Raw genomic sequence first — 11,002 nt, 5'->3', positions numbered from 1 at the left:
AACAGCTATAAATTGTTCAATTATAATGAGGACATGGCTCTTCACAAACCGTCACTTTTCTTCCATCATTTTTACTTTGCCATTATGCACCTGTGTATTGCCTGAATAGACCCGCAGGCCTATCTCATTCCAACACAAAGTGGCATCTGTTAATCCAAAATGTAACAGCCTGGAGCGAAGAAATGGGGCCCAAATATCTAAAAAGTACTTCTCAGCCTTCAAGTTGAACTGACAATTTCCCGTACCTAACTGCAATCTCCTAACATACCCAAATGTTACTGTACTTCTGCCCCCGACTATCACACTAATTCAAAACTCATTAATATTTAGTTTTTACGCACGCAGCCTCGCTGTGTTTCTGAACTCATGAGGTAATAATTACATGCACACCTCTAGGTGACAAGGGGAAAAACTGGAGGAGAGGGCTGGATCTGGAGAGAGATCCACTCACTGGTCATATGTCCTGCTGACAGAAAGCTTCTAAAATTGGACTGAGTGTCGTCTTACAATAACCAATCACAAAGCACCTCAAGGCCAAAGAGGGAAAAAATACATTTACCTTTTATTTCTTATGGTACGTACCGTTTGATTTTCAGAGATCTGTGAGACTCAAGAGGCGGTGACACATGACGAGTGAGCAACAATAACACTACAGCTACACTACAGGTGGTGTAGTTGTGTTTGATGTTAGTCTACAGTCATTTTTAAGTTGCTCTCAACTGGCAGGTATGTGAAGAGGGTATTTTGATCTTTATAGGCATGTGCAAATGGGTCATTTGATCATAGAGCGCCATCTGCAGGCCAGGGTGTATCTCAATTCTTCACTGAGAGACAGAAGAGTCTGCTCCGCTTTAGTCCGAGTCCAAAATAGGGAGTAAAGGAAATAAAAAGGAGCTGAAATAATGGAAAGAGTTTCATTTTTGAAAAGCAATCACGTAGAGCCAAAAAGAGTCTCAAACTGCTTTGGAACAAAACTATTTGTTTCTGCTTCTTTAATATTGACTTTTTGACCGGTAAACCATCTTAGTGATTGATAGACCAAACAAAATAATACATAACATTATGGGGATAAATATAATTCTAACAATACAAAACACACAATTAGGACGGACTAATGACTGATGTAATTCTTTTACATCGTACTCATGAATATATTCTTTGACAAGTGTGAATGATTTCAGTTTTCTTGGAGCACTTTCAGGCAACAATATCACATTCTCCTCACGAGAGAAAAGGTGAGAAGTGCCTTTGTGGTTTAAAACACCAAAAGGTTCAAAATAACGGTTCAAGATTTGGGGTTTAAGACTTGCAATCATTGTTAAAATTAAATTTAACAGCAACAAACATATTATTGATATGAGGATAATTCTGATATCAGAGGTGCATTAAAGCTTGGAATGACCTTGTTATGTGAGAAAAATAAAGTTCTGGGTCAGAGTCGAAGGCACCATGTTCTTAATGTGCTATAAACCCACCTGTAATCAATGCAGAGATTTATCCAGAAAGATCATAATGTTTATACGTGACAAACAAAACTACATAAAATAAAGCTATTACTTTTTTTGTTCAGTCTTTAAAATTATTTGGAAAAGCAGAAGAAGGAACATGATGTCTAACATTGTATCTTCATTGTTTTTAAAAAAAAAAAAAAAACACAGGACATTGAAGACGTACATTAACAGCTTGATGGTATCCCAGCAGCCATCTGCTGTCTGGTGTGTACCAGGATCCTATGATGGCCCACTGGGTCATTACTGTTTAACAGCTCTAGATAGTCTAGAGACCAAACACAGGCAGAAAACAGATTGTAAATGCACTTTTGCTCTTCAGTGTGTATCTGAATGTGTTCATGTGTAGACAGTAATCCTGCATCACAACATAAGGCTATAACTGTGAGCAACGCTTGTGTGCACTGTGGTGCACCGGGTCCATTGTCCGCATTTGATTCAAGTATGAATAAATAATTTTGGCAAAGTAATACAGATGTGACTTCAGAGCCATCCTGAGTCAGTTTGTCAACAGGAATGGCTGAACAGCTTTTGGAGATGTATGTTTGTACGTTCGTGTGTGTACACGTTGGTACACGTTGGTACACTTGAGCCTTGTAATGTGTTTGTGTGTGCGCCTGCCTCTCTGTGCACTCAGTTCTTCTTCTTGACGCCAGGGCTACGATTGTTGAACAGGCTGAGCCCTGATTTGCCGTTCCCGTTAGCCACTCCGCTGACTGTGACTCCGGGCTGCTGGAGCACCTGGTCCAGCGTAGTTTTCTTGATGGCTGCTGGAGAGATGCGCTCCTGGTCAGCCAGATACTGCAGCTCCCTGGAAGAAGAAGGGAAAGCCTAGCGTCAGGCGTACAGTACAACTATAGAAATGTGACGACCTGCTGCTTTTCTATGCCTTTTATATTATTGTCAGTTGAATAACCTTGAGCCATTGACCAGACATGCATTTGGGCTTTGGGAATTTGTGATGGACATGCCGTGACAGACAACTAAACAAATAATGTAAATAATCCTTATTTGCAGTGCTACTCAAATTCACAACACAAACAGCTGGATTCATGTGAATTCTGATCACCAAAAACTGAGGTAGGCAAGAAACGGGTGAGTACAGCTTAACCGTTGGATGTGTGATTTGATTTGATGCGACCATCTTACCGTGTCCTGATGCATGAAGCCTCCACTGCGTTGATCAGGAGGCTGCGGAAGCCACCGCTCTCCAGGACGTGCAGGGCATGGATGGTGGCGCCACCTGGTGAGCATACGTTGTCCTTCAGCTGGCCGGGGTGCTGCTCCGAGTCCAGCAGCATCCTAGCTGCTCCCTGAGGAGAAACAGGAAGGTGAGAAAGAAATAAAAGAAGTTAGTTAACATTTCATATTGTTATGCATCATATTCACTCCGATTTCTGTTCATCCTAGGACCGTTATTATGTGAAGGGAACACATACGCGTTGTAATGTAGAATCACATACAATGATACTCCTAAATGTTCCTCCTAATCTGATTTTACTGTCCGTCTCCTAAGACTTTACTGTCTCAGTTAGCATGTTGGCTTACAACAGGCTGAGCTATGACTAAGCAAGTATAGTGTCTTTTGTGAATGTTCCCCACAGACAAATGTGCAAACAGGAAGAGACACTCAGACCAAGTATATTTACTTTCTCCAACAAATAACAACATCTGAAAAGTCTCTTGCAGAAAAAAAAAAAAAAGGCAAAACACAGAACATTGCTCATAAAAATGCAGACAGGAGCTGAACTCACTGTGTACTGAGAAGAAGACAGAGCCTGAAGCAGCTGCCACAATTACAAAAACAGTTTGAACTGAATTATTTCCAGTAATCTATTTTGACAAATTGAAATTTCTGTTTTGGGGGGAGGGTGGGGGGGTTACCTTTCAGACCCTGCAGTGAACAGCTAAAGGATGACAATGTATTTATATTTTTATTTATTTGATTTGTGGAGAGTCAGAATGCCCCGCAGGTGTTTATTTTTCTGGAGATTCATCATTTTATTAAATTAAAGTCAGCAGTTCGAAGACAGTAGAAATGCTGTGCAATGTAAGCAGCAACTCAGTCCTAACATGTTCTCTGCCTTCTAATACACAGACCACCAGTGGATCAAGTAGAATTAGATGTTGAGAATAAACGATGCAAAACACACACACACACACACACACACACACACACACACACACACACACACACACACACACACACACACACACACACACACACACACACACACACACAAGGCTTAACATGACTGACCAATAAGGCCTGAGCTCCAAGTCTGACAGCCAGTCTCCTGGGCAGACCCATCTTCACTCCTCCGTCTGCTAGAGCATCCAGCGCTGTGAACGCCTGTTTTAACATATACAAATACAAACATAGATACACAGAGTGGTCAGTTTTTCTCTTAAGGCAACAAGCTGATCTTTACCAAATGTACAGATTTAGATTAGTGGTAAGTCTTGTTTCTGTTTTATTTTATACCCTCCAGTCTGCAGAGTATATGACAGAACAATAATTCGGCTCGTCAACACAGGCATCCACTGAATTCAGTGTTGTCTCACTGCGAATGTTTGCATTTTCAAGCCTATATTTTTAAAAATGCCCGTCTAAAACCTTTTTGCAGACAGTCAATAAAAACCCACCGACACTGAAACCTGGAAATACAGGCATGAAAGTATGATTTATGAAGTTTATCTATTAATTATTATAATTAATCCAATACTTTGGATTTTCAGTTAGTGAAACAAGACATCTTCACTTGGTATGTGGTACAGAAGTGTACGAATGCTTTGACTGTAAACAAAAAGTTGTAATTGTCACCTTTTTTTTTTTACTCTGATTCTGGGTGAATCCATCACACCTCACATCCACACAACTTTTTAAATCACTCACATAAGCGGGCCCACTGCCACTGAGCCCAGTGACAGCGTCAATGAGGTCCTCCTCCACCTCAGTGCAGAAACCTACACTGGCCATCAGCTGCTCCAGTAACTTGCCGTCCTCTACCTGAAAGAGGGAAGACAAGATGCTGATAAACAAGGTTACAAAGTGTGTGTTCAATTCATACCTTCCTGTGCAGCTTTATGGTACGTTTATCTGAGATTAAACACATATAGTAAACACAATAAAAATGTCACTGACATCCTGAAAACATAAACTTCCTGTTTTAATTTGCTCATAAACCACTTGACTCTTGTCTCCACATCCCTGCTGTTCAACTGTTCCTTGTTTACCTCTGCATGAGTCCCAGTAGCATACACTGTAGCTCCCTCTTTCACCACCACTGGAGTATTAGTCATACACCTCATCACTTTAGGAGTTGTACGGTACTGAAGCAGCTTCTGTGAAACAACAAGAATGGGAATATAGATTAGGTGTGTAGAGGAGACAGCATGTACAACAATTTTCTTTTATATGTTTGGAAGCCTGCCAAAACCACTCGATTTAACTTCATTTGCAGTAGAGAGGATGAGAGAAAAAAAGACCTGAGGAGAAGATGGGAAAGACTAGTGTGGCTGGTTAAAGTTATTACAAGGAACTTTCATTATGTGTTGATTTTAGCGGCCCTTGTGGACAAAAGCAGAGTTTTCCCAGAATAAAGACTGCATTTCCCACAAGCACCACCGCTGTGTTGTCATAGAGATCTTGACTAGCGCAGGCTTTAACTAAAATAATTATTTAAAAACACAAGAGGGCTAAAACAAATGCCAGGAATGTTGCCACAGTGGAAGAGAAACAGAACAGACGTGGTCATCTAGCGCCTGTGAGACTAATAACTGGACAACAGAGCAGGAGAGATAATGAAGGAAGTGGACCTTCTCTATGGAGCTGATGGTGACACCTGCAGCACAGGAGACTATGAGATGGCGGTCCTCGATGTCTGGCCCGATCTCATCCAGAACGAAGGGGATGATGTGGGGCTTCACGGCCAGAAAGAGCACATCACTCTTACTGACTGTCTCTTTGTTGCTTGTTGTCAGGTTCACCCCCATTTTCTACAGAAAAAGAGGAAAAGGATATTGGTGATGGTGAAGAGAGAAAGATTGTTAAGAAGTATGGAAGAAACAGGCAAACAGGTGTTATTATAGCAGCAGATTATAACCTGTCAGAAAAGCCCACGCTCGCACGCATGCACACACACACACACACACACACACACACACACACACACACACACATCTTCCCACCACTTCCTATTTTCTGACACTGCACAACCATGCAGAAACTTGTCTTCTCACCCTCAGACCCGACACAGTGGGCAGGTCTGTGTCTGGGGAGCTGGCCGTAATCCTCTGTGTAGCAATCACACCTGAAGAAGGAGAGGAAGTGGAAGTGGAAGAGTGAGGTACACGAGATAGATGTTGGGGAATGTGTAAGATAAGATAAGACTTTATTGACCACCAGAGGGGAAATTCACGTTACAACAGTATGAGAAACAGTCTGAAGAGCTAGGAAACAGATAAAGAACTATTTGACATGAATAAATTAATCAACGTAAGAAATACAGGCCATATACATGACTTGTGTATTGTGCAAATAGCTGTGCAAATATATATATACAGAAATAATGAGTCTCGGGCATCTCTGCAGTTAGAAAATGCATGTATGTGAAGCTGTGACTGTGTTTTATCTGCATTTATATACAGCATGTATGATTTGACATCTGTCAATTTAGATTCAAGAAACCGGCCTCACCTGCAGCCGTGAAACCCTTCACCAGCGCGTGAGCCAGCTGGCCCGCTCCAATGAATCCAACACTCATCCTGTCAGATGATGTGGCTTCTCTGCCCTGTAAAAAAAATTATCATAAAGCTGTTGCAGATTTTCATTTGTTGGTGGAGCAAACAGATGGACAAACACCCCAAAAAACCAAACCCTAAAATATCTGCATTTTACATTTAATGTTTGACTAATTGTGGAGCCAGTTTTAAATTGAGAAGCACAGAGATGGGCTTTGGGGATGATGTAATCTAGAGAAAAATCCTGGAGCTGGTCCATAACCAGTGATTGATGATGAAACACCTCCTCAGGAAACGGCACCCATGGGTGATTTTACTAGGATATGGGCACATGCTCTAAATAAGGGTTGGCCAAACTACAGCTCCCGGGCCAGCTGTGGCCTGCTGCCCGTTTTTAAGTGGCCCAGCGTGAATTTTAAAAATAAAATGATATATGGCCCATTAGAACACTCTTACAATAAACTGCACTGTATGTACATTGCACTTCTTAGTTTCAACACCAGATGTCGCTGCCATTTTGAACAACTACTAGACCGACCGTTGCAATGATCACTTAACAATGAAAACGTTTACCTCAGTAAAAAAAATGTTTTACATTTACCTCAGTTGATTAAACAGGGCGGAACCGAAAGGACGGAAAATAGCAAAGGAGTGCCAAAAATTTCAGTCACTGGGAACAAGCCTGTTAGCTCAACAGCAGCAGATTTTTGTGCCAACAAAATACAGGAAAATGCCAGAAAGGCTAGCTACGAGGTAGCTCAGCTCATCACCCGGCACAGAAAACCCTTCTTGAATGGTGACTTTATTAAAGAGTGCTTCACTAAAGTTGCCTGGATAATGTGCCCAGAGAAAACTCAAGAATTCAACGTCAGTATGTACAGAAAAACAGCTGCCCGACGAATCAAAGATCTGTCAGCTAACGTAAAACAGCAAGCGTCAGGCAAAATGAGTGCATTTGATTTTTACTCAATTGCATGTGACAAGAGCACAGATGCTACGGACACAGCCCAGTAGTTCATTTTTTTGAGGGAGTTGACATCAACTTTTGCATCACCGAGGAGCAACTTGATCTTAGGGGTGTGAAGGGCACCATGATGGGTAAGGAGATTTTTGATGCTGTATCCAAGGTGATCGATGACATGAAACTGCCCTGGGACAAGCTGTGTGGAGTCTCAATGGATGGGGCTCCAGATGGGAATGCTTCTATGGTGTGCAGGAAGGTTCACAACAGCGAAGGTGAGGCTGTTAAAATGCACTGTATTATCCACCAAGAGGCATTCTGTGCCAATGGCAGTCCAGCTCGGAAATGTGATGAACACTATCAGCCTAATTTGAGCACAAGCACTCAATCTCAGAGAAGTCCAGGCTTTCCTATCTGAAGTCGATGCTGAATACAGAGACATAACCTACCACTCATCTGTGCTGCAGCTGTTTTATTCCTTGAGATGTGAAATTGACCAGCTTTTGAAACAGAAAGATCAACCTCTTCATGAACTGAGTGACCCTCTATGGTTGGCAGACTTGTTTTTTTTTATAGCTGATCTGATGAGCCAACTAAACACACTGAACAAGAGCCTGCAAGCCAAAGATCAGCTCATGCCTCAACTGTTCATACAGTTGAAAGAGTTCTGTGTGAAGCTCCGTCTCTTTGAGACACAACTATGCAGCATCAGTGTGGCGCACTTTCCCACACTGTTGGAACTTAAGGGGCCGCTTTTCCCAAATACCAAAAGGTGAAATGTGTTGGTGATCACATCTCTTCTGACACAATTCAATCAGCTCTTCCAAGACTTTGCTGCCATTGAGAAAGACATCAAGCTCTTCACAAACACCTTCTCGATTGACATAGCAGATGTCGACAAGAGTATGCAACTGGAGGTTCTCAACTGCATTGAGAATCAATGCGACCGTTCTCCAAAGAGTTAACATCAGCTTCTCCTCCTACCGGAGTAGGAGAACGTTCTTCACATCTCGACAACAAGACTTGCTCCTAACGTACCAGCTGTTCAGTCCAAGGTGCAACGTCACTGCTCCCAATGACTGAACTGCTGCTCCCATCGTCGGGGAGTTAAAATCGTATGGAATTGGAACTGTACGTTCCAACAACCAAAATTACCTAATAAATTTAATCAGTCAAATTTAATATTATGAAATTGAGATTATCTCTGTTTTTAACTCTTGGCACAGAAACCAATAATCATAATCATTAAGGTGGACACTGGGGCCATGAACTGTGTTCACTGAGAGCTGTGGAGGAATGTTGGAGGCTGGCCTTGTCCCTTCCTTGGTCTTTTCTACTTTCTTTTTACTTTGCACCCAGCTTTTTACTTTGTACTGCTTTTTGAATGTGAGTTTTAAAAGAGTTTTATTGTATTAATTTAAATTAAAGTTAAGATACAGAAACGCTGTACTACTATCAATAAACTACTCTAATGTCAACAACTGTTCATTTTCGATGACACAGGGCTTTTCTAGTCTAAACACATTTTTTCTTGCAGTGTAACTGGTTGAAAACTGCAGTATATTTAATATTGTTTGGCCCCTGACTCCTGATGTTTTACTGTATGTGGCCCACAACCAAAAAAGTTTGGCCACCCAGCTCTAAATTAAAGTAAAGTTGATTAGCATGCAACAACAACAAAAAACTTCTGAGCCCACAGATTCAGTCTCAAGTTCAATAATCAACTTCATCAAGTGTCATCTGCTCACATCTTAAAGTCATAATGGTTTGGTTTGCAGCTGAGGAGGATATCTACTGGATTATCACGATTAAACTCTGTTTCAGCGTTAAAGTCGCCGGTATAATGTCTGCTAACTAGCTGTTAGTTTATCTATTGTTATATTAGCGCTCTAGTTGGTGCTGATGGGGATGATAATAGCATTTCCGTGCTAGCTGATGACCGCCAGTCCTCGGCTAGCTGCTCTGTTAGCTAGAAATGAATGAGAAATACGACACATTTATATCAACTAGAGATAATTACCTTTTCCTAGATGTTCCAGCTGAGTCTCCTCGACTCACAGATGAAAGTTGACGACGTGACCGTTATTTCCCGGCGTCGGAAAAAAACACAGAAATCACCACTTTTTGTGTCAACGTGGCTTCCCTTTTTTTAGTCAAACCCGCCCAATGTACGCCACAACCATAACAGACAACATCACTGACCAATCACGACAGAGACACTCTGAGCTTCTGACCAATAACACACCAGATCACCGTATCTGGGCGGGGTTTTGTAGTACGTCACGCCCAGTTGCATCAGTCTTCTGTCCTCAGAAGCTGGCAGGGAAATGTAGGTCAAATATACTGTTGAAGAGTTATAAAGTAGGTTATGTTTATACGGGCCTGAGACAGGTATGACAGCATCTATTCAGACCATGTACGACTCATTCAACACAGTATGACTGGACCCAGTGTGTTAATCCTACACTATAAATACTATAAAGCAGTATTTAGCCTATTATTAAATGTAGGATTTAAATTTTCAATTATGTATTTCTTCTACGAAAACCACTGTAAAACTGCTTCTTGACAGTGAAAGTCACTAAAGGGGCCTCACCTCACCTGCGCGCGCACACACACACACACAACAAACACACCAAAAAATGTATTTATATCATGTTACAGATACAGTAGATAGATAGATAGATAGATAGATAGATAGATAGATAGATAGATAGATTGTTATGCTGTTACTGTCTTTGAGTCCCTTCAGAGCTGTAACATGTTGTGCGTCATGATGCACGATATAAAAAAATGCCAAACTACCCAGACCTGTTTTAAATATTCCAGGTAATGTTGTCTGACTACTAAAACCATCTGTTGAATAAATAATGGCTACATCTTTAACAGATACAATGTCCATATATGAACCTCATTCAACCCACGTGTTAATTCCAGGTCGAGCCCAACCATCAATTATGTACACAGCAATTTTTTTGCTGTTTCATTACAAAACTTCCAAGATTTCAGCTAAATGTCAGGTCTTCTAAATCTAGTGATATAATAAATCCGTCTCATTAGATGCAAATTGTTGTAAACACATTCACACAAAAAGAGAACAAACAACTCAACAACAAAAAGAGAAACCCCACATACTGGATGGTAATTAATCATCAATAAATGTTCTGGGTGAGTAGACCTGAAGACGTGGTGTCAAGCCTTCATAGCTACATCTTTAAAAGAGACATTATGTGGAAATTCCCCACATCACACACCAGAAACACCATGTTTTTGCTAATGTGTCAAGATTATTTTTTACTATCAATTCATCTTCTGATTATTGTATTGTCTAATCAGTTTGTCTATAAAATAAAATAGAATTTCAATATTGTTTTATATGACAGAGAAAAGCATCAAATCTTCACTTTTGAGATGCTGTAACCAGAGAATATTTGGTATTTTTGCTTGATACATGACTCAAATGATTAATCAATTATCAATATAGTTGCAGATTTATTTTCTGACTGATCAATTAATCCACTGATCATTTCTAGTGTCTGTACAAAAATAAGATGGTATGTTATGGCAGTTATCTGTTTATGACTAATATTGTAAAATACTGTTAAAACTTCCAGTTTTGATTCATATAGGGGAGTGTTTGTGATATACAGAGACCATTACTTATATTTTACACTTATCAGATCCTTTCATGCCGACAGAAAATCCTTTGACCAGAATGATCTGCATCCACGTTCAGTAAGTTGATCATTTTGAATGCAAATGCACTGAGATTTGAATGTGAAACACTAAA

The 11,002-nt window shown here is 40.6% G+C and overlaps 1 protein-coding gene across 1 annotated transcript; it reads right to left on the bottom strand.

The window, feature by feature from the left end:
- Positions 1–975: 975 nt before the first annotated feature.
- On the bottom strand, positions 976–9,392 carry pycr1b (pyrroline-5-carboxylate reductase 1b). The gene is made up of 9 exons (XM_042399709.1): positions 9,233–9,392; positions 6,208–6,301; positions 5,751–5,821; positions 5,328–5,507; positions 4,746–4,853; positions 4,405–4,518; positions 3,769–3,861; positions 2,658–2,821; positions 976–2,319 (listed from the first exon to the last, which is right to left on the bottom strand). The coding sequence occupies exons 2-9, from the start codon at positions 6,272–6,274 to the stop codon at positions 2,142–2,144; spliced, it is 975 nt and encodes a 324-aa protein (XP_042255643.1). The 5' UTR covers positions 6,275–6,301; positions 9,233–9,392; the 3' UTR covers positions 976–2,141.
- Positions 9,393–11,002: the final 1,610 nt, after the last annotated feature.

This window comes from Thunnus maccoyii, chromosome 2 (genome assembly GCF_910596095.1).
Source record: "Thunnus maccoyii chromosome 2, fThuMac1.1, whole genome shotgun sequence".
Taxonomy (NCBI): domain Eukaryota; kingdom Metazoa; phylum Chordata; class Actinopteri; order Scombriformes; family Scombridae; genus Thunnus; species Thunnus maccoyii.
Note: the sequence above shows the minus strand (reverse complement) of the source record. Positions and strands in the feature narration are given on the sequence as shown.

Bases quoted from the DNA above. Each gene is read 5' to 3' on its own strand.
- pycr1b (XM_042399709.1), bottom strand. From the start codon at position 6,274: ATGAGTGTTGGATTCATTGGAGCGGGCCAGCTGGCTCACGCGCTGGTG. The intron at 5,508-5,750 runs GTGAGAAGACAA...CTTTTTCTGTAG, and splicing joins CCACTGTGTCGGGTCTGAGG to AAAATGGGGGTGAACCTGAC. The intron at 4,854-5,327 runs GTCCACTTCCTT...GTTGTTTCACAG, and splicing joins CCATCAGCTCCATAGAGAAG to AAGCTGCTTCAGTACCGTAC.